The sequence below is a fragment of the Anser cygnoides genome, chromosome Z, assembly GCF_040182565.1.
Source record: "Anser cygnoides isolate HZ-2024a breed goose chromosome Z, Taihu_goose_T2T_genome, whole genome shotgun sequence".
In the NCBI taxonomy this organism is placed as follows: Eukaryota; Metazoa; Chordata; class Aves; order Anseriformes; family Anatidae; genus Anser; species Anser cygnoides.
Window position 1 is genome coordinate 54,467,429 of NC_089912.1, and position 26,581 is coordinate 54,494,009.

The 26,581-nt window shown below is 38.1% G+C and overlaps 1 protein-coding gene across 10 annotated transcripts in view; it reads right to left on the reverse strand.

The window, feature by feature from the left end:
- Window positions 1–26,581, reverse strand: part of NFIB (nuclear factor I B) — a 188,810-nt gene that overhangs the window by 67,199 nt on the left and 95,030 nt on the right. For all 10 annotated transcript variants that reach the window (XM_048049797.2, XM_048049803.2, XM_048049798.2 and 7 more), the window contains exons 3-4: window positions 13,928–13,981; window positions 711–779 (exon numbers count right to left, since the gene is read on the reverse strand). In XM_048049797.2, coding sequence (XP_047905754.1) covers window positions 711–779; window positions 13,928–13,981 — 123 coding nt within the window. The remainder of the gene's footprint in view (window positions 1–710; window positions 780–13,927; window positions 13,982–26,581) is intronic.

A 26,581-nucleotide genomic window follows, 5' to 3' on the forward strand; every position in this document is an offset into this window, starting at 1 on the left:
GTATTTTTGTTCACTTCTTAATTAAGTCTTAACAGAAATACTTTACCAGTGAGGAAAGAAGTGCTCAGGAAGCAGTGTTAAATGAAGTTCTGCATTGTGTTTATGCCATGCTATTACAGTATATTCTTTATTATTATTATTATTATTATTATTATTATTATTAAATATTTGTGTGCATAACTTTTCTGATGCCAAAACAAGCCAATGTAATCAGAAATTCAGTTACAACCACTGCCGCATGTAAAAGAAATACAATGCATTGTTAATCATCATTTCTGTCCTCCCTGTGATTGTCTTTCAAGAGCTACAAATTCAAAAACAACCTAAAATAATAGTCATATGGTTTAGCAGAGTCCAAGGATGTGCCGGGCAACCTGAAAAAGCTGGAAGTCTAACAAATAAAATGCTTCATTACCTATCATAGTTTTACTGACATATGAGTCCATTTATGTGCAGGGGGACACCTAAAAAATTGGTTCAGTCCTTAAATAATGAAGAAGCAAAAGAAGACTTTTATAAATGCATGCAAGATGCACTGTAATGCTGTGGTCAAAGTTATCAAAATCCTGAGTGATTATAGGCATTTCCTATACATCTTATCTCGGGAAAAAGACAAAAAAAAAGAAAAAAAAATAAAGCAAACAAATACTGAGATCAAGAAATAATTCTTTGCTTGATTTGGAAATGATTAAAAGCAAATGTGAACTTACTTCTGGACACCCTCACAAGTTCTGACACGTTGAACACTCCAGATTTTACAAAACTGTCCTCAAGGTACACTGAAAAAGATCACAATTTGTAGAATGAGAATATTAATAAATATCTGTAGATACATTTATACACAAGCTAACAACAGTATCAGCAGAGTCCTAAAACTATAATATGCAGACAAAAGTACACTGAAATCAGGATCAAATGAGAGCTGAGAATCAAACAGAGGTGCTGAAGTTTTGAGGTGCTGTGGTAAAGCAATCTTTTAATGCACACATGAAAACTAACAAACAGTACAATGTGTTCCTAGTTAACCATCCATAAACTGCCTAAAATTTGTTTCTTTTATTAGTATCTTAATTTTTAAGTCAGCATTGAACTAAGAACTGTAGTGGCTGGAAAATACAACAGTCCTGTCCTGGCATACACTTCTGTTAACACATTTTGGCTGTGTTGATAGTGACTTTACGCTACCACCTTAGTTACAAAATTATCACCTCTGAGACAGATGAGAATTTTACTGTTGTTTCTAACAGTAAACAGTTGGCCTCAGTTTACTCATTCCGAGATAATTGTGTATGATGTTGAGCACATTTTGGAGCACTGCAATGAAAGAACCACTAATAATCAATAAGTATTCCAGTAGTGTAACTACTTATTAAGAGGGAGCTGAGAAGCCCAGGTTTCTGTGGAAATCTCACACTGATATCTACTGCATAAACTGACTTGACTGAATTTGAGATTACATGACATCATAGCCTTTACATATAGGAATGCCACCCATTTGCCAACAGAATTATTTGGATCCATACTTTGCACACATTGCTGTTCTAACAGAATTGCTTTCTAACAGAAAATTCTAACAGAATTTGATTTCTTAAGAGAAGGTGCACCAAGCATTGCTTGTTGTGCTTTCTCTATCCTCTTTTCTGAATTAACACAGCTTTTAATATTGGCAACACATTGTTGATTTTCTGTTCCAAATGTCTGAATGATTAAAAGCACCCTAAATGCCATAAGAAACAAAACTAACAAACACAAAAATAAATAAATAAATAAATAAATAAATAACCTGCTGGAATATTTACTGCTGGAATATTTACTGATTTGGAAGGCAATGGCCAATACCATTTTTAATAAGTTTCTTTTGGCAAATACTGTTTTCTCCAAATAATTTAATAAAACACTGCCACTGTAATCAGAAAAATGACTGTAAAAGCCATATGCTTCACTTGAGACATCTGTCCTGGGTAAATCTGGAGAAATGTCTGCTTACTTTTTGGGGTCAAACAAGGAGGGCAGAGGGACAAAGACTCATTTTCACTGCTTTTCCATCTTAGCCCTACAGAGCCTCCACACCCAGCACCTCTGATATTATTTCCCAGTCCGGGTATAAATAATACACCTGACAATTCAGGCTGAAAAATCCTGTGTATATCCATCTGAGTACATTTATTATATATGTATATGGCAGCCTTTCCTGACATCCCTGTTGTGCTTTTAGATATACAAGAGAGTGTCAGTCTTCCCCAGCTGAAAAGCCATCACAGGAGGAAGTGCAGAGGGTATGCAGAGAGCCATGGGTCTGTGCAATTATTATGAATGATGCTATGCCAATGCCATCATCTCTTCATTTTCCAGGTGTTGTCACTCATATGATATCCATGCATGCTTTTATTTCCACCAGTAGTTCTGTGGATTTCTCTCTCTCCCTCTTTACTTTCTCTCACATTCCTCTTGCTCTCATTTTCTACAGCTTCTTTTCACATCTACTGCTTTTTCCTTTCTTATTTCTAAGAAATTAGAACATTTCTCTTTCATCTTCTACATTCCCTTTCACCTTTTCTTCATGTTTTCTGTTTTTCACACCCATACCATTAAAAAAAAAAAAAAAGTTAACGTTTCCTTTTCCTTTCTTCCTCGCTTCTCATTTTTAACCTAAGAATGGACAAACTGGACAAAGCATAGTAATTCCTCTGACAATGGAAAACCTTCCTCTCTGTATTTCCTTCATCAGGCACAGTCTGAAGCACTGAAAGGGAGATTTCCAAGAAAAATTTGGTTTTATGTTTTTAGTTGGCCTGAAAGTGATATGTGGCTTAAAGCCAGTGTACAAATGTGCAGCCAGCTGCACTACTGGAGCTGGTAACAAGACAAAACTGAACTTCTGTGCTGCTCATGCAAATACCTCTACTTTGAAGTACAACTTCTCTCAATTCAAGTTAAGCTGAGTTGAGAGGACCTTTACCCAAGTGTAGATTAGTCAAGCTACCATTGAGAACAGTAAGTCCTAAGGCTCATTATATTAAAATAAATAAATAAATAAATAAAGCACATGTAGAATTTTATATATAGAAGCACACATGTATACGTGTTCATATGCACACATATGCACACATACACAGAGTATTCAGTTCTGTCTCAAGAATTTTCAGTTTTTCTTACTGTTAAAACTGAGGACACCTACATAGCTTAAAGAGTGATATAACATGTTTCTCTCCTTGTAATAATGAAACGGGAGCAGGAAAAATATTCTGCCACTGAGTGGTGCCACTATTTACCACCTGATCACAGCAGGTGTTGTTGATGGATCACTGTCTTTCACCCAGGTTTCACAAATAAATAAATAAATAAATAAATAGAAGTTTTGTGCCATTAAACTGCTATAATTTGTTAGAAAAATTAATTCTAAATAGGAAAATAATAAAGAGAAAGATCTTGTATGGACCAGGACAACTTTGTAGGACATTTTGACTTTATGATGTGAGACAACATCTTTTACCTTATGAAGTTTATCTCCCTGCTGAGCAAGACTTGACATGCATATTCATATTATTACACTGCTTGCAAGTGTCCTGTTTTGGCTGGGATTGAGTTAATTTTCTTCCTAGTAGCTGGTATGGTACTGTGTTTTGGATTTAGGATGAGCGTAATGTTGGTAACACACCAATGTTTTAGTTGTTGTGCAGTGCTTACATGGAGTCAAGGACTTTCCAGCTTCTCATGCTGCCCTGACATTAAGGAGGCTGTGGGTGCACAAGGAGATGGCAGGGGACACAACTAGGAGACCTGACCCCAGCTGACCAAAGTATCCCATACCATATATTGTCATGCTCAGTGGTAAAAACTGAGGGGAGTTAGCCAGGGAAGCCTCTACCCAGGATTGGGATGAGCATCATTTGACAGGTGGTGAGCAATTGCATTGTGCAGCACTTGTTTTGTATATTCTTTTATTGTTGCTGTTGTCATTATTATTTCCTTCCTTTTCTGTCCTATTAAACGGTCTTTATCTCAACACACAGGTTTTTAATTTTTTTCTGATTCTCTCCCCCATCCCACTGTGGAGGAGTGAGTGAACAGCTGTGTGGTGCTTAGCTGTCTGTTGGGTTAAACCACAACAGCAAGAAAAAGATATACGGTGATATCTGTGCAGTATAGGTCTTACCGTCTTTTGATTAAGCATTCCCTAATGCACTTCTTGCAGTTCACTGACATGCTAAAGAGCATTTAATTAACATTCTTGGTATGTTTCTGATCTGTTCAGTACAGAAACCAATGCACTTGATAATTTATTGTTCTATTCTTCACAGAGGATTTACTGTACCTTTTGATGGTCATGATAACACCTTGCTGTCTATGTTGTTCAAGCCTAATGGAGTATTGTCATTTACTAAAACTCATCTTGCTTTAGAGATGACACACTGTGAAATACATTATAGTACTTATCATTATTCTTAAAATTCTTTAAAGTTCTCTAAAAAGAATATTTCTGCCCAAACCAATGTAGTGTAACTCTGTATAACCAGTAAGGAACTTCCAAAACCTATAAGTAACAGATTTTTATTTTTTCCTTTATTTCCTTTTATTTTTTGTACAAGGAGGGTTAAAATAAATAAATAAATAAATAAATAAATAGAGTTCTCTCCTAACAATTTTTTTAAAAGAAAAATCATTTCTGAAAAATACGTATTCCAACTGTAACACTACCATGACCAGATCATTGCCATTAAGGAAAAAAAGTAAATGGGTTAAGATGAACAACATTCTGATCGAGCTTCAGTCATATAGTTGGCGAACAATAGAAACCTTAAGTAACCCTTCAGCTGGTATTGAAGCTACTTCTGTTCCATTCCCTATACGTCTTCCTCTCTATTCCTGTGCTATGCTTTCAGTAACTGAGTTACAATAATATTCTTAAACATGCTGAGATTAAAACAGGAAAAAAAAGTTGTTACAACCTATTGAAAAATATTTTCACTTTTCACTAATGTGTACTGTAAAGGCTTGCTCTCAAATTACTTAAAACCTCACCAATGACGTCTGGCTTTAGAAATCTTTAACCAGCCTTTTTAATGTCTTTTGATTTAATTGTATTTTATGAATAGAATGCCTGTTTACATTCTGCTGTATATTGTCAAGTGCCAAAACATAAAATTGCTTCCTGGTATTATTAAATATCTAATTTTTTCACTGATATAGACTTGATTTGAGCACCTTATAAAGCAAGAGTAAGGATACAATCAGTGCAGGAAGTAATTTGTATTAATGTCCTTTTTCTTTTGGATCTTTGAAAAGAGTAATTGTAAAGCAATAGGTAGACTTAATAGCTGTGAGACATGGTCAATATTGGGAACTATTGTGAGAAAAAAAGCTAGAACCTTCATACTTGAATACAAAATACTAGCAGGGAACTGTAATGATGAAGTTATGTGATGTACAGTTCTGGATGCTGGTACAGGTTTGTTCAATTTCTGAAACTGTTACAATTACAGGTTAAATAATTTTATTGAACTGGTTCTTCTTCAGAGTCTTTGAAAGCAAATTTTTTAAGGATCAGTTCTTGCTGCTCTCCACAGCATCCAACATTGACAAGAAGCTCTAACTTCAGCAGGAATGCTAGTGACATACAGCTACTATTCACAGTCAGAAGGGGCAGTGAAAAAGTAGTCTCACACTGTATATTGTGACTTAGCTTACAGTCTAGCAAACTTTCGGTTTTTCTCATTGCATGTATTTTGAAGCCAGTATCTTAAAAAGACTACCAGAAGCAGGTTCCTACCAGACCAGAATTTCTTAAAGGCAGTTAAGAGTGGATAACATGAGCCAAGGAGTGACAGAAGATTCCAGTACTGATGTCAGTAAATAGTAGAAGTAATATCCTGTCCAGAGGATTAAGCTATTTTTATTATCACACATTTGTCTCTGACCATATTGCATAGCTACCTTTGTTGTGCTGCCTTTGTTGTTGTTGTTGTTTTTTGTTTTGTTTTGTTTTTTAACCTCTAAAAACTGCAGTTACACTGTAACTGGAAAAGTGAACAAACGTTGCAAAAATATCTCCTGACTCTATTGAACATTTTAGCACAATACGGGCCTGAGAAGCTGCTTGTGCCATTATGAAAAACAAATGAAATTTTCCATACTCTGAAGTTAATAAGCAGGGCTATAATTGCCTTCAATGATGTAGTAATTTCAAGATGCAAACACCTAGCTGAATTGACTCCAGAATCCATGTACTAGAATCCAAGAGGTGAGCTGGCTTGAAACCTAGCAAAAAAACAGAAAGAATGACTACCACAAATTCATACTGCCTTCCACTCTGGCAGGGCTCAGGTCATGTACACACCACAGCCAAGATTTTAAAGATATTGTTGGAGCTGATTTTTTTCAGATACAGGACTGCTATTTTACTGGTTAGAAATCCAAAAGCAGTTTTCAGGTGCCAAAGCAGATTTTTGGAGTTCTGACCTGTAATGTAACCATTTTAAAACTCTTGTTCTGTGCATGCTTTGAAGTAAAAACACTGTGTTCACCACTGAACACAACTGCATCAGGATTGAAAGCAGCATCCATTACATACTAAGTTCATAAAAAAAGGGTAGTCCATCCAAAAAACTAATCTTAAACCAGTAGACAGTAGTAACTTCCTAAACCAAAATTCAACCCAGCATGCAAGACCAAAAACTCTTACTTCTGGAAAAAGAGGCTGTGCAATTTGTGCAGGTTTCTGATTGTTCAGATAGCCCAGCAGCACACTTCTCTTACAGAAAGCCCTAACTGGCGTGGGGATGAGAGGCTGAGGAGGAAAGGCATCACCTCTCAGTCTCTGTCATTACTAATTCATAGAGCATTTGGGAAAGGGAGAACTCCACCGAAAATCAAGCCCTGACCAAACCCAACCCAGTTTTATTTGAAGATTGCTATCTGAGATGGCATGGCTGCAGGCATACAGGAAACAGCAAGCGTTTCAGAATATCCACTCCCATGCTGAAAAAACAAGGCACAGAATATATGTTTGTTTGAATGCAGTTCTGCCTGGCTCCCCAGACTACTACTACAGCATCATTTCTTCCACAGGAAAAGCTGCTTACAATGATGAGGCCAGGGAATCTCTCTTCTATTCCTATTAATTAGGGGGCTAATTCCCCATCCGCAAGAAGGTAACTTGCAATACAATAAAATAATGAAACCATCTGTGTTCTGAGTCATTCAAAACTCAAGGACGTTTGCTTATTGCATTTCCAAAAGAGTGCAAAGGTTGAGAGCACATGTAACTCTTCAGAGGTTATTTCTGAAACTGTACATTCTAAAACTTAAAACTGAAATACTTCTTTCTAAAATAGTCATATATAGGCAAATTTATTACACATTCCTTAGGGCTTGATCCAAAAAGAATGTTCTCCCTGTGGCTGCTGGCCCATATGAAAGCTCAGAAAAGCCTTTGGGGCTCTACAGCTGCAAGAGAGATTTGCATATAAGAGCTAGGTGAGGCTGGTTGCAAGCTTTTTGGCAACACTTTTTTTAATTAGAATGATTTCACTCAGGTCTTCTTTGGAAAAGGTTCCCAGAATAAAATTTCTGGTGAAAATACAAGGGGAAAACCCATTCCAGAGTAGTAGGGCTGGCTCTAAGGATTCTCTGAATCCTGCCTCATTCAGACTAGGAATGTTATTGTTAGATGACTGCCCTGACAATGTGTCATGGTTTACTGCGGAGGAAAGAAGGCAACCAGTGGAGAGGAATGAAAGGTGGAGAGACAGTTTCTCAATCTCTATCTGAAAGTGTCTCACCTCACATATAAATAATGTAATATTCACTAGCTCATAGGCTTGAACTCAAGTCATCTTCATTCAGCCCTGACTGAGTTTATGGAGTCTGCAAAATTTATATGAAAATATTCTTTGGACCAGCTAAAATAGAGTAAATTATACCGGCAAATAAAAAATAATAAATTACAATAATAATTAAATTAAATTAAATTAAATTATTTTTTAAAAGGTCCCATTTGCTAGAAAGCATAGTAGTAATAACCTCTGAAGTCAACTGCTGGAATAACAGCAAAAATCTTAATTAACCTATCTTCTCTGGCCAATGAGTTTCATAACCATCTATTGAAGGATGGTTAGGTTTTCTTTGCACTTTCTGAAAGATATCTGTTTTATTCCCCAATGCTGGATATGAACAGCTCTGAAAGCCTGAAGGGACCTGAACAAGAACAGACTATCTCACACCTCTATCCAGAAACCAAAAGATGAAGAACCAATAGGAACTACTATCCATTTCCTCGGGTTTTGAGTTCTCCTGAGTCTCAAACTGTGTCCATATGTTGATCCTATGTTATTGTCGTATCTATATAACATTTTACACTATCAGTATCTCTGTTTATTCCTTTTAGCAATTTAAAAGGACTGCCTTCATAGATTTGAGCACCATGGCAACAACTGCACACAGTGTTAATGTTGATGTGTAAGTTATGTCTGCCAAGCAGCAATCTCATGTCAATGACAGGTAGCAAGTAACCTTACTGATGTCAGACTGTTGTGGCCAGCAGGTAGTAGGAAAGGAGAGAAACATAAAGTGGAACAAAACCCACAAAATCCTCTACTAGAAGAACTGACCAGTAAGGATTGCATCTCTGAAGACCATATTGTTATGGCTGGTGTGAATATCATTAGATTATTAATAGTTCTGGATGTTTTTCTCTCTTTACTCAGACTCATATTTTTCCTGTGCCTAACAGATGAACTCACTGAAAGATCATTTCCTCTGGTTTCAGTACCCATCATCTCACAGATCTGTAGATATTTTGAGTCACACAAATATAAAGGAAGGCTCATTTTTCAGATTTTCTAAAGCTACACATTTCAAAACACATAGGATCAAAATTCCTATGGAGTTTAGAGGGAGCAAAATGTACAGCATTATATTGAAACTGGCATGCTGGGTCTTTATCCTTCATCAGCCTGCTTTCAGCAGTAGATCTGTGTAGGTGCCTAGCAGAATAATAAGAAATAATAAAGGTGTTTTGTTGTTGTTGCTGCTGGTTTTTGACTAATAGTGTCTTACGCTCCAGCTATTTTCAGTTTAAAGCACTAATTAATCCAGGTATGTCTCTGTTTAGTCACCCTCAATGTATCCACAGACATTTGCGTTTTCTCACTGAAGCCATGTAAATATTTAATAGCTAACATCATCTAAACCTGTAGATTCTGTAACGCCTTTGACACAGTCCTACATGATATTCTGATCTCCAAATCGAAGAGAGATGGATTCAAAGGGTGGACTATTCAATGAATAAAGAATTGGCTTGAAAGACACACAGAGAGTTGTAGTCAATGGCTTTATTTCCAGGTGGAGGCTGGTGATGAGTGGTGTCTCTCAGGGATCTGTCTTGGGACCAGTGCTGTTTAATATCTTTATCAATGACACAGACAATGGAATTAAGTGCACCCGCAGAAAGTTTGCAGAGGACACCAAGCTGAGTGGTGCAGCTGATACAGAAGAAGGAAGGGATGCCAGCCAAAAGGGCCTGGACAAGCTGGAGAAGTGGGCCAATGTGAATTGCATGAAGTTCAGCAAGTCAAAGTGGAAGGTGCTGCACATGGGTCAGGGCAATCCCAGACATGAGTACAGAATGGGAGAAGAAGTCATTGAGAGAAGTCCTGCAGAGAAGGACTTGGGGATTCTGGTGTATGAAAAGCTCAACATGAGCCAGCAGTGTGTGCTTGCAGCCCAGAAGGCCAACTGCATCCTGGGCTGCATCAACAGAGTTGTAACCAACAGGTCAAAGGAGGTGACTGTCCCTGTCTACTCTGCCCTTGTGAGGCCCAGTTTGCAGTGCTGCATCCAGGTCTGGAGCTCCTAGCACAAGAAGGATGTGCATCTGTTAGAGGAGTACCAGAGAAGGGCCATGAGGATGCTCAGAGGGCTGGAGCACCTCTCCTATGAAGAAAGGCTGAGAGAGCTGGGGATGTTCACCCTGAAGAGGAAAAGGCTCCAGGGAGACCTCACTGTAGCCTTTCAGTATTTGAAAGGGGCTTATATAAAAAGATGGAGAGCAACTTTTTACTTGGGCAGATAATGATATAGCAAAGGGGAGTGGTTTTAAACTAAAAGAGGGAAGATTTAGATTAGATGTTAGGAAGAAATTCTTCACTGTGAGGGTGCTGAGACACTGGAACAGGTTGCCCAGAGAAGCTGTGGATGCCCCATCCCTGGAAGGATAAGTTGTATGGGGCCCTGGTCTAGTGGGTGGCATCCCTGCCCATGGCAGAGGGGTTGGGAAGTTGATCTTTAAGGTCCCTTCTAACCCAAGCCCTCCTACGATTCTATGGTTGCATGATTCTAGGACCTTATGACTGATCTAGACAACAGCAGTGTCCATACTCCTCTCCTCTCCTCTCCTCTCCTCTCCTCTCCTCTCCTCTCCTCTCCTCTCCTCTCCTCTCCTCTCCTCTCCTCTCCTCTCCTCTCCTCTCCTCTCCTCTCCTCTCCTCTCCTCTCCTCTCCTCTCCTCTCCTCTCCTCTCCTCTCTCTCCTCTCCTCTCGAGTCTCCTCTCCTCTCCTCTCCTGAGTCTCCTCTCCTGAGTCTCCTCTCCTGAGTCTCCTCTCCTGAGTCTCCTCTCCTCTCCTGAGTCTCCTCTCCTCTCCTCTCCTGAGTCTCCTCTCCTCTCCTCTCCTGAGACTCCTCTCCTCTCCTCTCCTGAGTTTCCTCTCCTCTCCTGAGACTCCTCTCCTCTCCTCTCCTGAGTCTCCTCTCCTCTCCTCTCCTGAGTCTCCTCTCCTCATCATCATCTTTCTGCAGCATACATAACAATCCCTTTGGAGAAATCACTTTTACAACAGAGCTCACAGAAAATCAATTTTCATTCTTTAGAAATATACCCAATGAAAGTTACTGAAAAATAAAACTTAGAGGAGGATATCCCTGGATCTTGCTACAAATGCTAAATACCACTTTCACTACAAGCTACACTAACTTAATATTGTATTATGCTATCAAAATATTCAGTGTACTTTTAGGAACCTATTGTAAAGAATTCCAGCAGGGGCTCTTAATGTTCTTTTGTTTGGCAAGTGACATTACCTCCTTCCATGGTTAAGACAGCAAATAACCAGACACCCTAAAGAATGTAATAGTCTAGCCAAACCTAGAAAAAAAAAAAAAACTCCTTAAACACCAGCAGCCTTGCCGACTACCACTCAGTTTCCAACCTCCTCTTCCTTGGCAATGTCTTTGTGAAGGTAGTGGCATCCAAGCACTAACAGCACCTATGCCTTGCCAACACCCTGGCTCCTTGATATACAGGCATCAGACCAAAGGTTGATTAAAAAAAAAAAAAAAAAAAAGAAAAGAAAAAAGAAAGAAACTTTCTGGCATTGCCAGTCCATGTGCTCCTGGTTTGAGACAGAAAACAAGCCTCAGAGTGGATATCCTCTGGGACTTTGACAGAAGTGACTGCCTGTTTCCAATAATAAGACTGATGTGAAGTTTAATAAGAAAGAGCAGGACAGCAGTCCTTTTCCACAGACAAGCTTAAGGGACTGTGACTCCCTCTTATTCCCCTGCACAACCCTAGAAGCTCTATATTTTGCAGTCCCACAAACCTCAGTGCTTTCTCCCTGCCAGTTTAACCCCAAAGCAGTATCACACAATGAAGCTGAATGATGCTAGAAGTTCATGTATCCTCAAATAGACAGATGACATCCAATTATGCCTCTGTCTCTACTCAAATGAAGGGTTTCAAGGGAAGCAAGGCACAGCCTCCATTTTCTGTCCCCACTTGGCAGCAGATAAAAGGAATAATGCTGCCAACAGTGACTCCAAAGCATGAGAAAGTGTTATGCTCAAATTTCAAGCAGAAAATTTCATGATGAAACCAGCAACAGATTTCTCTCCCTCTATCTCCTGCTGCCTCCTGGGACAATGGAGTTTGTCAGACATTGAGGCATCTGATCTTGTCCCACAGCACTGCCAAAAGAAAGCCCATAAGGCTCCTCTGCTGCCTGCCACATGGCTGTGTTGCTGTTGCAAGATTACTCCTTGAAAGCGTAACATGGGGTTGAGACTGAGGGTTACTGAGGCTCAACTCACTAGAGCATGTGATCCTTACTAGTGAAGTTTGTACCTCTACCTTCCAACTACAAATGTCAAATGGTACTTTAAATCAGAATTTTAAAACATGGGGAAGGTGATTTTCCAGACCTGACCTCCAGCTTCTCAAACCCTGAGGCTACAAAGGATCCTTCACAATGATGAGGTGTAAAGCATTTGGCTCTTCCTGCACATACAAGCAGAAATATTTTAAAACAAAAAGAAATTTCCTAAAGCCAAATGCTTCAAGTTTTCCAAAACTGTGATTACCCATTAGGATTTTTTTTCAGGCTTGTTTTAGGTGTAAATTTGCTGATGAGTTGGTGACTTATACGGGTTTTTTTAAACCTACCTAATTTTTGTCATGTATTTAATAGAGAAATAAAAGCCTACTCATATATTGTACAAAGTTTAGAGAGAAACTGCATCAAAGCCTCCAGGCAAAAGTAATTTCAATTGCAAGCCTGCATCATGGAAAAAGAAGGGGAAGAAGGGGAAGGGGAAGGGCAGGGGGAGGGGGAGGGAATCGCAGCAAGAAAAAAAAAAGGTTTGTGGCGTTTTTTGTTTGTTTGTTTGTTTGTTTTTACTTTTGCTGCCTTCGTATTTCTAAAATATATCATCAGTCTCCCAGTATATATTGCTGCTATTTATATTAAAGGAATGTAGACTTTTTTATTATGAGCTATGATGGTTCTTCCACTTCTGGGTACTCACTTCAGCATGTCACATTCCACCACACACAGAAAATACTTTGATTTTATCTATAGTACAAAATGGTCCATCCCCAATGTTGGCTGTTTTCACTAATGTTTGGACAAATCCAGACAATACTCGCGTATATGTAACAACCCAGCATCATACTTTTACTTTTTGGTTAGACTGTGGTTCATTTTGCATTTAAAAAAAAGAGCAAAGTGAGCTAGTTGCAGCTTATTAAAGAGATATTTCTTCTGAGAGATAAAATCATAGAATCATTTAGGTTGGAAAAGACCTCTAAGATCATCTAGTCCAACCTTTTAGATGAGAAGATACAGTATGATTTTGATGGCAGGAGTCATTCCTTATTTTTTAAGTGAAAGTGATAGTATGAGGAAGTGTGTTGCACTCATTTGTCTCGCCCTGATAAAATTCATAAAACAACAGAAGTTTACAACATTTACTGGCACAGCATAATTGATTAGAAGGATAACTTCACAAAAATACAAAGGACCTTTGGCCTAAACAGTGTGGAATGGCAAAGTCTGGTTTTGATTTTCTCTTGAATCTTTATTTTTAGAGAACCCTTGAAAGGAGTATTGGCATGAAATCACTGACATCTCTCAAAAAAAAAAAAGTCTCTAGCATGATATTTTTGAACAATGCATTCAAAAACTGCTCAGAGCTGATATACTTTTATAAAAAATGAACATATTTACATTCTACAATGTACAAATAATATTAACCTAAAGAACTAAAGAAGCTGGTGGCTTAGGTCACAGTCTTTAGAGGTAAAGCAATTGTGTTCTCTCTGAGACAAAAGATTATTTGTAGTATTTGAAGACTTTTATAAAAGTAAAGTTATTTGGTGATCTTGTCTCCTTACTCCTTTGCCCATCACCACTTGCAAACTTTAAAAAGCCATGAACTAAACAAAAAATTCCTTAGATTAAATGAATCTTAATGAAACTACAATTGAGACATTGCCAGTTTAAAAGAGCTAAAGTAATCACAGCTTGTCCTGATTATATGTACCTATGAGTGCAAAATAGGTTGCTGACCAATTATGCTCTCTTTAACTATTAACAGTAGTATCTTTGTTCTCAAACAATGTTAGATTGCACGTGTTCTGGAACTTATATTTACCTGGTGGATTCTTGGCAGGATCATTGTGGCTTGGACTTCCTGGTTGTCCAGAATCTATAAAGAAATCAAAGAAATGTTTTACTAATTTGTTTTGAAAGTATCTCACATCCTTTTAATACCCTCCTTCAGTATTAAACTAATACTTAACTTTGTTATTTAAAGGTCATTTCCCTGACTTTCTACATGAAGGCATTAGTGAACAAACATACTATATGTAACCCATTTTATGCAGAACCAGAAACATTGTGAAAGATGCAATAACTCATAGATCACTGAACAAGGACAAGAGAGTCATTCAGGTAAATATTCAGGGTGTAAACACATCTACAAGGGCACCTTTTCATTTCCTTTCACTCCACCCCCAACTATAATATTGCATAATCAGCAAAGCAGAGGTTGCTTCTTCTCAGGCAATGACCAGAAATATATACTGGATCAGGCAACTAATAGAGTTTGCAGTGATGAATCCTGTTTCTTTATTTTTTTCCTTAAAACACAAAGGTGTACGGTGCTTTCACAGACTCAGAACTGCACTGAAGTTATGACTGTCCATTTTAATACAGTATAGCCTTTGTATTCTTAGTTTGTAAGAACTGCTATTGTGAAATGAAGATTATGTAACATAAAAAGTAAGAAAAAAACAAACCCTGTGGTCTTCAGATAGTGTGTTCTCAATACAAGTACCTAATGAATCAAGAGACGAATGAGATTTGAAGTCAATGAACTGGAAAATAAATGACATCCTAATTCATAAAAACATTTGCTTTTAAAGCTATCTTCTTGCTCTATTCCCGCACCAATAATAAAACAAAATCCTGCACCACTGCAATAAATAATTATTAACAAAGTAGGACATGACAGACACTCTTGTACCCAAAGAGAGTAAGAAGTTACATCAAGCACAACCATTTATTTTGTATATGGTTATCTAAAATGCAGCAGCAACAGTGAAAGAAAGAAAGAAAGAAAGAAAGAAAGAAAGAAAGAAAGAAAGAAAGAAAGAAAGAAAGAAAGAAAGAAAGAAAGAAAGAAAGAAAGAAAGAAAGGAAGAAGAAAGAAAGAAAGAAAAAGAAAAAGAAAGAAAGAAAGAAAGAAAGAAAGAAAGAAAGAAAGAAAGAAAGAAAGAAAGAAAGAAAGAAAGAAAGAAAGAAAGAAAGAAAGAAAGAAAGAAAGAAAGAAAGAAAGAAAGAAAGAAAGAAAGAAAGAAAGAAAGAAAGAAAGAAAGAAAGAAAGAAAGAAAGAAAGAAAGAAAGAAAGAAAGAAAGAAAGAAAGAAAGAAAGAAAGAAAGAAAGAAAGAAAGAAAGAAAGAAAGAGAAAGAAAGAAAGAAAGAAAGAAAGAAAGAAAGAAAGAAAGAAAGAAAGAAAGAAAGAAAGAAAAAGAAAGAAAGAAAGAAAAAGAAAGAAAGAAAGAAAGAAAGAAAAAGAAAGAAAGAAAGAAAGAAAGAAAGAAAGAAAGAAAGAAAAAGATAGAAAGATAGAAAGAAAGAAAGAAAGAAAGAAAGAAAGAAAGAAAGAAAGAAAGAAAGAAAGAAAGAAAGAAAGAAAGAAAGAAAAAGAAAATGTCCATTACTTGAAAGTGCAGCAGCACTTATAGCATAGGGCCACCAAAGGACTGCTACTTAGTACTACAGAAATTGCCACTGCCAACTGAATCCCAGAGTGAAGTCAGAGTTCTTGAATGTATTACTGCTTACAATGTCAAAATAAAGAGAAACAGACAAACAAACAAAACACACACAGAGAAAAGGAGGAACTTACACGTCAATAAATACTCGTCCTTCAATTCCAATCACATCTTAAAGCCAACATAGCCTTCAACCTAGAATGAAAAGATTCTGTCCACTCAATATCCACTGTTGACTAAAATCTGGTACCTTCGGTTATGTGACTTAGCAAACACTGCTTGACACACCTGCCTTTCGAGCAGTTAAGGTGAAGACAAGCTTGATGCTACAGATGGTATTAGCTGAAACACAAATCCATTTCACAGCTCAAGTTCTGAAGATTGGAAGTTCTGAAAGAAATTGCACCTCTACAGCCTGTAACTTCTTCACCTGAACTATGTTCAGCTAAAACTTCATCAGACAAGACAAGCATTTGTGTATCTGCCAGATAGATACCCAAAGATAGATACTGAAAGACCAAGGCATGTGTGAAACCCAGTTCCAAAACTACTAAAAACACAAATAAATTTCGCAATATTGAATTAAATCATTCTTGCATGCACTAAAATCCACACTGGAAAGCAAATTTCACAAATTTCCTCTATCTTCTTCAACCCAGGCTAGGAAGAATAAAGGACAGGCTCCTGATCAGATTGTGTACAGCCAAGATTTTGGGAACTTGTACACTTGCACCCATTGTATAACACCAGGACTCCTGAAAATCTTATCACCGTAGCTGGTCAGGGTCACTTCCCAAATTTTCCTAAGATGCTGAGTGCTGGACATTGTATCCATCAGTGAAAGGGCCTTAAGGAAAATCTTGTAACTGAGATGGCCACCTAACTTGCTTTTCTGTGTATTGCTACATATACTGTGAAAAGTCTGAAATTGTATGCAAAAGTGTTGTTATGTCACAAAGAGCATCAAAGTTACTCTTTCTTTTTGATTTTCAATGTTTTTTTCAATTTTTCTATGCCTAATCCTTATCCTGCTGGAGTGGACAGATAAAGTAAATTCATGTTCAATTCTCAATTTTAAGTTGAATGTATTAGATCTAATTCCTTGCAATTGTTCCTAAACAAATTGGTTTATTTGCTGTTAGGATGACATTTCCATTTTTATACTAGGCAGAAATCAATGCTTCTGTAAAATCCCAAATAGATTGTAATGAAAAGTATTTCAATACAGATGAATTTAAGAGAGTACAGTTTGAATTATTATAGCAGAAATAACTGTCATGAATAAACCAACAGAATACATATAGTTCTTCATAGTTAACAAAAAAGCACTTTCCATCAATTAACAGCGAATTCAATATACCACATCTTTTGTGGTTATATTCTTGAGTTAGTTTACTGAGCTAGTAATATCTTCTAAAATGCCAGAAATTTTCTGGGGAAAAAGAAAGGAAGGGAAGGAAGGGAAGGAAGGAAGGGAAGGGAAGGGAAGGAAGGGAAGGAAGGAAGGAAGGGAAGGGAAGGGAAGGGAAGGGAAGGGAAGGGAAGGAAGGAAGGGAAGGGAAGGAAGGGAAGGAAGGGAAGGGAAGGAAGGGAAGGGAAGGAAGGGAAGGGAAGGAAGGGAAGGAAGGAAGGAAGGGAAGGAAGGGAAGGGAAGGGAAGGGAAGGAAGGAAGGGAAGGAAGGAAGGAAGGGAAGGGAAGGGAAGGAAGGGAAGGAAGGAAGGAAGGAAGGGAAGGGAAGGAAGGGAAGGAAGGAAGGGAAGGAAGGAAGGGAAGGGAAGGAAGGAAGGGAAGGGAAGGAAGGGAAGGAAGGGAAGGAAGGGAAGGGAAGGGAAGGGAAGGGAAGGAAGGGAAGGGAAGGAAGGGAAGGAAGGAAGGGAAGGAAGGAAGGAAGGAAGGGAAGGAAGGAAGGGAAGGGAAGGAAGGGAAGGGAAGGGAAGGAAGGAAGGAAGGGAAGGAAGGGAAGGGAAGGGAAGGGAAGGGAAGGAAGGGAAGGAAGGGAAGGGAAGGAAGGAAGGGAAGGAAGGGAAGGAAGGGAAGGAAGGGAAGGAAGGAAGGGAAGGAAGGGAAGGGAAGGGAAGGAAGGGAAGGAAGGAAGGAAGGGAAGGGAAGGAAGGAAGGAAGGAAGGAAGGGAAGGGAAGGAAGGGAAGGAAGGAAGGAAGGGAAGGAAGGGAAGGAAGGGAAGGAAGGAAGGAAGGAAGGGAAGGAAGGAAGGAAGGGAAGGAAGGAAGGGAAGGGAAGGGAAGGAAGGGAAGGAAGGGAAGGAAGGGAAGGAAGGGAAGGGAAGGGAAGGAAGGGAAGGAAGGGAAGGGAAGGAAGGAAGGGAAGGAAGGAAGGAAGGAAGGGAAGGAAGGGAAGGAAGGGAAGGGAAGGAAGGAAGGAAGGGAAGGAAGGGAAGGAAGGAAGGAAGGAAGGAAGGGAAGGAAGGAAGGGAAGGGAAGGAAGGAAGGAAGGAAGGAAGGGAAGGGAAGGAAGGGAAGGAAGGAAGGGAAGGGAAGGAAGGAAGGAAGGAAGGAAGGGAAGGAAGGAAGGAAGGGAAGGGAAGGAAGGAAGGGAAGGAAGGGAAGGAAGGAAGGGAAGGGAAGGGAAGGAAGGAAGGGAAGGGAAGGGAAGGGAAGGGAAGGAAGGAAGGAAGGGAAGGAAGGGAAGGGAAGGGAAGGGAAGGAAGGAAGGAAGGGAAGGGAAGGGAAGGGAAGGGAAGGGAAGGAAGGGAAGGGAAGGGAAGGGAAGGGAAGGGAAGGGAAGGAAGGGAAGGAAGGAAGGGAAGGGAAGGAAGGGAAGGGAAGGGAAGGGAAGGGAAGGGGGAAAAGAGGGAGGGAGGGAGGGAGGGAGGGAGGGAGGGAGGGAGGGAGGGAGGGAAGGAAGGAAGGAAGGAAGGAAGGAAGGAAGGAAGGAAGGAAGGAAGGAAGGAAGGAAGGAAGGAAGGAAGGAAGGAAGGAAGGAAGGAAGGAAGGAAGGAAGGAAGGAAGGAAGGAAGGAAGGAAGGAAGGAAAAAGAGAAGAAAGAAAAGAAAGTCCCCACTGTGTAGTGCACACTTTTCATATTAGGATGCATCACGTCTCTTTAAAAAATATATCAGGTTAATCTGAAAACTTGATCAACTATAAGAAATGTTAAAAATGTGATGTTTTTCTGCATGTGGACCTTTATATGAATGAATGTCCCTTTTCTTGTGTTGCAATGGGAATAAAAGCTTTACCCTCAAGAGGGTGAACTTTAATATTCTTCAAAGAGGCATGTTCTGCTTCTGCAAACCATACAAATCATTATTTAAATTAGGATTATCAAAGAGGATTAATTTTACACAGCAATGGTCCACAGTAATTGTCCAAGTGCAGATGTGTGTCTAAATGAAGTGTCAGTTTGAAAGCAGGTGCCCCCAATAAAACTTGGACAACATAGCTTGGGGTGTACAGAAATTTGAAACTAGATTAATGAGGCCTACTTGACAATAACCTTCAAAGTTTTCTCCTGCTAAAATTCACTGAAAAGCTGAACAAAATGAAGAATATTTTTTAGCTCTTGTAGAGCAACTTTCCTTCAGTCCTATTTTCTCATTGTCAATATGGCTACTTTCTGGATCAACAAACCAAGTGTTAAATATTGATGTCATTTAAAATTTTTATTTTTTTTATATTTTTATATTATAATAAGATAAACTTAGCAAGGAATTTTCCAGTTACAGGGAAAAGCAGTTAGCTAATTATTATAATTTGCCAGTCAGACTTAGCTGTGTTTTATGTTATGTTCTGATCAATCATAATTTTTACAGTTTGATTTTCTCAAAGCAGTTTGAGCAGTAGATGCTGCTAACATGTTTGCCACTGGGATCTCAATGATCTGGAGAAAGCAATGAATTTTTGTGTGCTGAATATGAGAATCAACCTATGTTCACTGAAAGCTCACGGAAGCATCTAATTTTCAGGATGAAAGAGAGACCCAAGGTGGTCTGTGATGATCCAATTCTCCTACCAGTGTCAGTAATTATAAAGCACTCTTTTTTTATTTGATTGGATGCAAATAGCTTTACAAAGAACAAGAGAACCATGATCATTACATGAATAAATTAAAGGAATAACTTAATTTATAAGCAGAACACTGAATGAAGAGAGATTGGAGCACTGTTCTTCTAAAAGAAAGTAGCAAGATGCATTGTAGGAAAGCCACAGAATGCAAGGAAGCAAAAGACATGCTAAGACACTTTAAATCTTTCTTTGTCTTCCTATGCACAAGGTCATTAATTTGTTTAACAGTATGAGCCCTAGGTTTAAAAATTGCATGCTTTTCTTCCAGTGCAATAGAGAAAAACATAAACCAGATTCATTGTCTAGGTGGCTTTTCATTCAATTTTCCTACCAAAAATATTCTGTGCACAAAGATTTCCTAAGCTAGTTATAAGCAAATCTATACAACCAATAGCAAATAAAAACCCATTATGTAAATGTGATGAAACTGAAATTTTCAACATTTTATTTAGGTTGCTCCCAACTATAAGTTCCCTTAGTTTATTTCTTATCTTTCTTTCGTACCTTCTTTCCTTCTTTATTTGTCTCTTTCTTAGCCTCTTTTTTTCTTTTTTTTCCTTCTTTCTTTCCTTCTTTCCTTTCTTTCTTTCCTTCTTTCTTTCTTAGCCTCTTTTTTTTCTTTTTTCCTTCTTTCTTTCCTTCTTTCCTTCCTTCCTTCCTTTCTTTCTTTCTTTCTTTCTTTCTTTCTTTCTTTCTTTCTTTCTTTCTTTCTTTCTTTCTTTCTTTCTTTCTTTCTTTCTTTCTTTCTTTCTTTCTTTCTTTCTTTCTTTCTTTCTTTCTTTCTTTCTTTCTTTCTTTCTTTCTTTCTTTCTTTCTTTCTTTCTTTCTTTTCTTTCTTTTCTTTCTTTCTTTTTCATTCTCTCTCTCTCTTTCTTCTTTCTTTCTCTCTGTCTCTTTCCTTCTCTCCTTCTCTCTCCTTCTCTCCTTCTCTCCTTCTCTCCTTCTCTCCTTCTCTCCTTCTCTCCTTCTCCCCTTCTCTCCTTCTCCCCTTCTCTCCTTCTCTTTCTCTCTCTCTTTCTCTCTTTCTCTTTCTTTTCCATCTCTTTCTCTTTCTTCCTGCCTTTTATCTTTCTTTCTTTTTCTTTTTTTCTTTTTTTTCCTTCTTTCTCTCTCCTTTTCTTCAAAATTTTCAAAATTTCCTTCTCTTGAGACATTTGAGAAATGTCTTTCTCAAATTTTACTGTAAATGTGTTTTTCATGGAAAAAATCTTCCACACAGGTCTCAAAATCATTTGCTACAGAGCAAAAGCTCACCTACAGATATGTTGTGCATTTCCAAAGAACAGATTTCATATGCACCTCACAACTACAGTATATCTACTGCTGTTCTCTTGCTGGCACTAAGTGTTCCAAGAGTCAGTAGTTGGTGGCTTGATCAGTTATTGCCCCGTGGATTAATAGTTGGTATGACAATGGTTTCAACCCAGGTTTTGCTCTTACCTGGCAACTATTTATATAACCCTAACGCTGATATACTGAATGTAATCTGTTGTGACTCAGCATGGGTACCACAAGGACATTTAAATGGTTTATCTCAATTTACTTTTTCCTTTCAGACAACAGTAGGAAAAAATGGGTCAAGAATGTGGTGTATTTTACATTTTGTAGTTTCCCATATTTTCATTTGTAGGAGTTAATCCCAATGAGTATCAACTTGTAGTTGCAGGCATCTCCCACCACATCCAGGGTGAAATAAAACTGACTGTTGAGGCCTGCTGGTGGTAAGAAAAAAAAAAAATAGTACCCTCCACTGGGATAAAGGTGAGACCAGGATGCTTCTTTCTCAGCTCCATAAGACAGAAAGAAAAAAAGCTGATGATTTTCCATTCAGTGAGGTGATGCTTTCTCATTTTGCACCTCAAGGACAGTATTCTTCAAAAAGAAGCAGCAGAAAGAACTTCACCCCAGAAAAGACGTGAAATTCACACTGTTATTCACCAGTTTCCTGAGGTATTTTCAGTATTTGTCACCTCAGTAGTCTAATATTTGGTTTAAGAGAAGATGCTGTCCTTAAAGAGTAAGCTATTCTATACTTCCCTTATGCCCCATACTGTACAACAGATTTTGCTTTTAAGGCTCTCTGCTTTAGCAAAATATTAAAGTCCTTGAAAAGAAATAGAGGCATAATCAACAAAAATTACAAATATTTTCTTGAGCCATGCCTTATAAACTGATCATCCTATGACCTCATACTAATCAAATTAACTTCTGTAGTTTCAATGAACACAATTCACTTTTCATTTGCATGTACACCAAGTTCATTCCAGCTGACAGACACTAACCTCATCATTCACAATAGTGTAAATACAACCTTGCTCTATGATAGTCCATGAAATGGGTATGGGGAGGAAGGGATGAAGGACCAGAAAGATCTGATACCATGAAGGTGTTGCTTCAGTGCTGTTCAAAACATACCTATAACACATCTGATTTGATAACTGACAGAGTTACTAATTGTGAACCAAAATCAAAACTGCCTTCTCAGACTGCCATCTTTCAGCACTACATTGTCACCTGATGTGGCAAACTCAAGGCAAGTGGTCACAGCCTGGACAATCACGGGGTCAGAGGACACTGGACCTGAGGAGGTCTCCAGCCCAGCCCCGGCACAGAGCAGGCTCATCCTGGGCTCAGACCAGGCTGGTCAGGGCTTCACCCAGTGGGAACGTGAAACCCCCATGCCACAGATGCCCGACCTGCCTGGGCCCCAGCTCCACAGCCAGGCAGTTCTTGAGGGGATAAAGGCCTTCTGAATCAACTCTTCATCTTTCAAAATCTTTCAGAACACTGGTAGGAAAGATTTCATCTCAACCAAAAAGCAAAATACATTTCCCCACTCCAAAGAAAACAATGCATTCAGCAAAAATACTTAAAAGAAATGAATGTGAATTCTTTCATCTGTAGACTTAAATGATTACCTTTAATGGTATACAATTTCTATACTTGATGACCCTAAATTATTGCAATTCATAAGTAATATGTATTGTAATTTCATACGAATTATTCACACCTTCTCTACTGATACAATGGTTCATTTATGATATAAATGTTAATAGTGTTTTATTGTATTGTCTGCTGAAATGATGCTATAAACATGAAAATGGACTGCTGCCAGTGTCACCTATGCTTTTGAAAGTATATTAACTTGAGAAGGGATTTATTTTTCACATTTTCGTGGATCACTATATTTAATAGAATTGCTTCCACTGAAAACTAACTAACAAATTACTTGTGATAAAATATTCACTCCCACCTCTTTCTTTACTGGTTATCCCAGAAGATTTATGGTATGAGCCACAGTTCACAAGAATAGGAAGCAGCAGCACCTCAAAAAAAAGTAGTTGTTCCACATGGGAAAGACATGTTTGCAGGATGAGGCCTCTCATCTTTTCCCAATATCATGTACTTCATTAGCAATATATGTTCTCTTTCATGACACTCAAAGTGAAAATCTCCGTACCTGTGAATTACTGATTTGCTTTCAAAAATGACATTGAGATAGCCTAACTCTAAAAGCAATTCTCCTTTCACAAGGACTGCTATGTCACACAATACTATTGGACTAACTAAGTGTTCCTATTTCTAGCCCAAAAGTTTATTATGCATTTGGTATTCATACAGCTGGTGCTAAATGGGAACTTTATAGAACTGAAGTTACACATTCACATGCAAGTCTCCTGGCAGTGGCACAGATTCCCCAGGTGACACTGTACAGACAAACCCCATTGGCCATCCAAAGGAAATCTGCTCATCATTGGACTTACAGCAGCCCCATGACATCTTCCAGTTTTCTGAGGAAATATCACTAGTGTTGTTCTGCTTACAAATCTCACCTCTGCAAATTTGAGTACCAAAGAAATTTGTGTGCAAAGGCCCTTAAGCTGTTACAGCAATAAAGGCCCAGATTGCTATTGATATGGGGTATATTCAAATCCCAAGAAATCCTCTGTTCCTCAGTGAAAACTCAATTTTGGCAAGTAATCATCACTCCTTTTTGCTCCCTTCATTAGTTTGCACCTAGAAGGCATGGGAAGGACCAATGACGGACCAGAGTGGTGGCAGGAGTCAACAGTGACCTGTCTTGTTCACCTTGAAACAGGGTTGCCTTCTAACACAAACATAGCTTAAAAAGGCAGTGAAAAACAGAACTGACTACTGGCCCCCCAAAAAGCTAAGTTACCTATCTCTGTTGCCTGTTTGCTCAGGCGTCTACCAAGATTTTAGCCCAAGTAGGCCTGCCGTATCACAAAAACCTTCCTGGCTTAGGTTGGGAGATACATTGTGTGAGATAGCTGGCTTGGGAGACAGAAACTGGGTTCAGTTTTAATTTCAGTTTGAGCCTGTTTACTTTGGAGTGGGGACACATCAAGAAGAACTCAGTCATCAACCATCCCATTCCACACTCCCCCGCAGGTTCCGAGAACAGACAAATTCATCTATAGCTAACATGACAGGAGATAACCTGTGTGTTTCAGCAGAAAACCTGTCCTCGTGGGATGTGTGAGTGCTGGAAGTGTGAGGACACTGTGGTGGAGGCTCTGCAGCTGGGACATTGTCTACTCGGTCCTACCCAGTGACATGGGCTGGCAGCAAAGCAAAGAGGCAGCTCTTGATGCTTCAGGGCATCAGAGCAGCACAGGTCATGACGGGCTTCCAGCTTCACCTCCTCCTTTATCAGCAGCTCAGATCTGCTGCTGCCAAGTCACCCAACCAGCCATTGTCAAGACTGTTAACTTTTCTTCAGAGTGTTTTAATTAGGTTAATAAAAAATGGTAATTAAATCAACATTACGTAATGTGTTTCTGATTTGTAATCTAATTTAAATTAATTAACTGACTCAGCCCTTGTTTAGTTCTTAAACTGCCCTAGTTAAGAAGTGGAGCTCTGGGAGTAAATCCAGTTTTCATATAGTTGAAAGAAACTCAAGGACCTAGAAGCACTTTTTAGAACCAAAATAGCAATAAGCATACTCAGCTTTTCAGCTTTTTGTCCCATGCACAGATTTATCTTTTTAATTTAAATTCCCTTATTTGTTTATGTAAAATAAATCACAACACTTATTTATTCAAAATATTTCTTTTACAATTTATAAAGACCATATGTCGCTCATTTTGGAAACTGAACAACTTTCCCCAGCTGTGTTATAAGATAAGTTGTGCATGGAATATATACATATTATGTGTGTGTGTGTGTGTATATATACATAAAGGTTTTTAAGTTTTAAAAGGTTTATATTTTGTCATGGCCTGAAACAAATGTTTCCCATACTTCATAATATTAGCTGAGCTCCTATTTGACATGTACGTTAAGGAGAGATTTACATAGGTATCTTGCCACATGTGGATGAATGTGAAAGAATGAAGTTTCTTTCCAAAACTTTCTGGATTCAGTAGGAAAAGATGAGATATGAATGCTTAATTTTATCCATCTGGAAGATACCATGGATACTAGATATAGTCAGAAACATTCAGAAGTTGTTCTTGGAAACCATGAAACCTTTTACATTAAGGTATGTATCACAAAGGGCTTTTATTATATATTCTTCAGAAAATGAAAAGCAGAAGGTAGAACAATGTAAGTCTTATTTGGATGTTTAGAGAAGAAAAAATGCTAAGATAAACCATATTCATGGAAAAATTCTTATTTGTATGAAAATAATATAAATTTGCTTGAATATACATTCAGCCAATGAATAAACTGTCCACTTTATTATGTTACATTATGTTTTGAAAGACAAAGTTTGACCTTTGTTTTCATGCAATGCATTTAAAAACTTCTTCATGAATCCTGGTTTCATGGAAGTCAGCATGGATTTTACCACTGACTCCCACACAGCCAGGATTTCATTTTCTGTTGTATTTATTGGGCAGTAAAGCAAAAAGAGTTCAGGGAGATAAAATGTTTTCCACTACATAAGGCAATATTTTTAGACACAGGATAATGATGACATGACTATGAAAAAAAATCAGTTTGGTTCACTGTGGGTCTCAGCCAAAGGTTGTTAAAATCAATGGAAAGTTGTTCCAGCAAGCTTTGGATGAAATGCTTCACGGTAAATTACTTACAGTTTAAAAACACAAAAGAAAGCGCTGTTCAAGAAATACTGTATGATAGGACTGCAATTTTAGTTCTCACTGCATTGCATTTTCCACTAAAATACATAGTATTGGAAACTGGATTCTTCAGCCTTCACAAATGTTATATTTGTATAATACTTCACAAGTCTAAGCCATAACCTAATGAAGAATCCATAAAGCAGTCTACAAACATTAGCAGAGGCTCATGAGGCCACTTTATTGTTCTACTGACACAGATCTAAAACTGTAAATATGCCACCATACTATACACTAACTGGGGGAATATACAGGATTAAAATAAATTAAATTATATCATGGAAACCCCAAAATTAGAGTACTTTGGTGTTTAGTATTTCTTCAACCCAGCGAAGAACAGCATGAGGTAATACCTCTGTCAGTTGGTATAAATGAGTTTAGTAGCCAAAAACAAAATTAATGTCTTCTCTGAAAAAGAAGGGAAAAGACTTAATGATTTGGACAACTTGTGCTTCACTGTACTGTTTCTAAATACTATATCTACTAAAGAATTTTCTAATTTTGATCTATGATGCGTAGCCCTATAACTACTATGTGTCATGTTTTCATTTCAGTTAATTTCAGTAAGGTTAGGACTGGTGATAAAACACAACCTTTAAAATAACAAAATGTGGAATGCACTAACAGAAGACCCCAACAGAGTGCTGGTTTACTACTGTTATTTTTTTTTTTTTTTTGGGGGGGGGTGTTTATTTGTTTGCTTTTTTCCCCAGTTTGTTTATTATTTTTTTATTGTTGTTGAGGGGAGGGGGGAATGGGCGGTGGTGGTGGAGATAATTTCCAAAAGCCATCTACTCACTGCTGAGTATTTCTTATCTTCAGATCACCAGTTGATGCCGTATGTAGTTGATAATCATTAGGATATTATATTACATTTAATATAGGTGATACA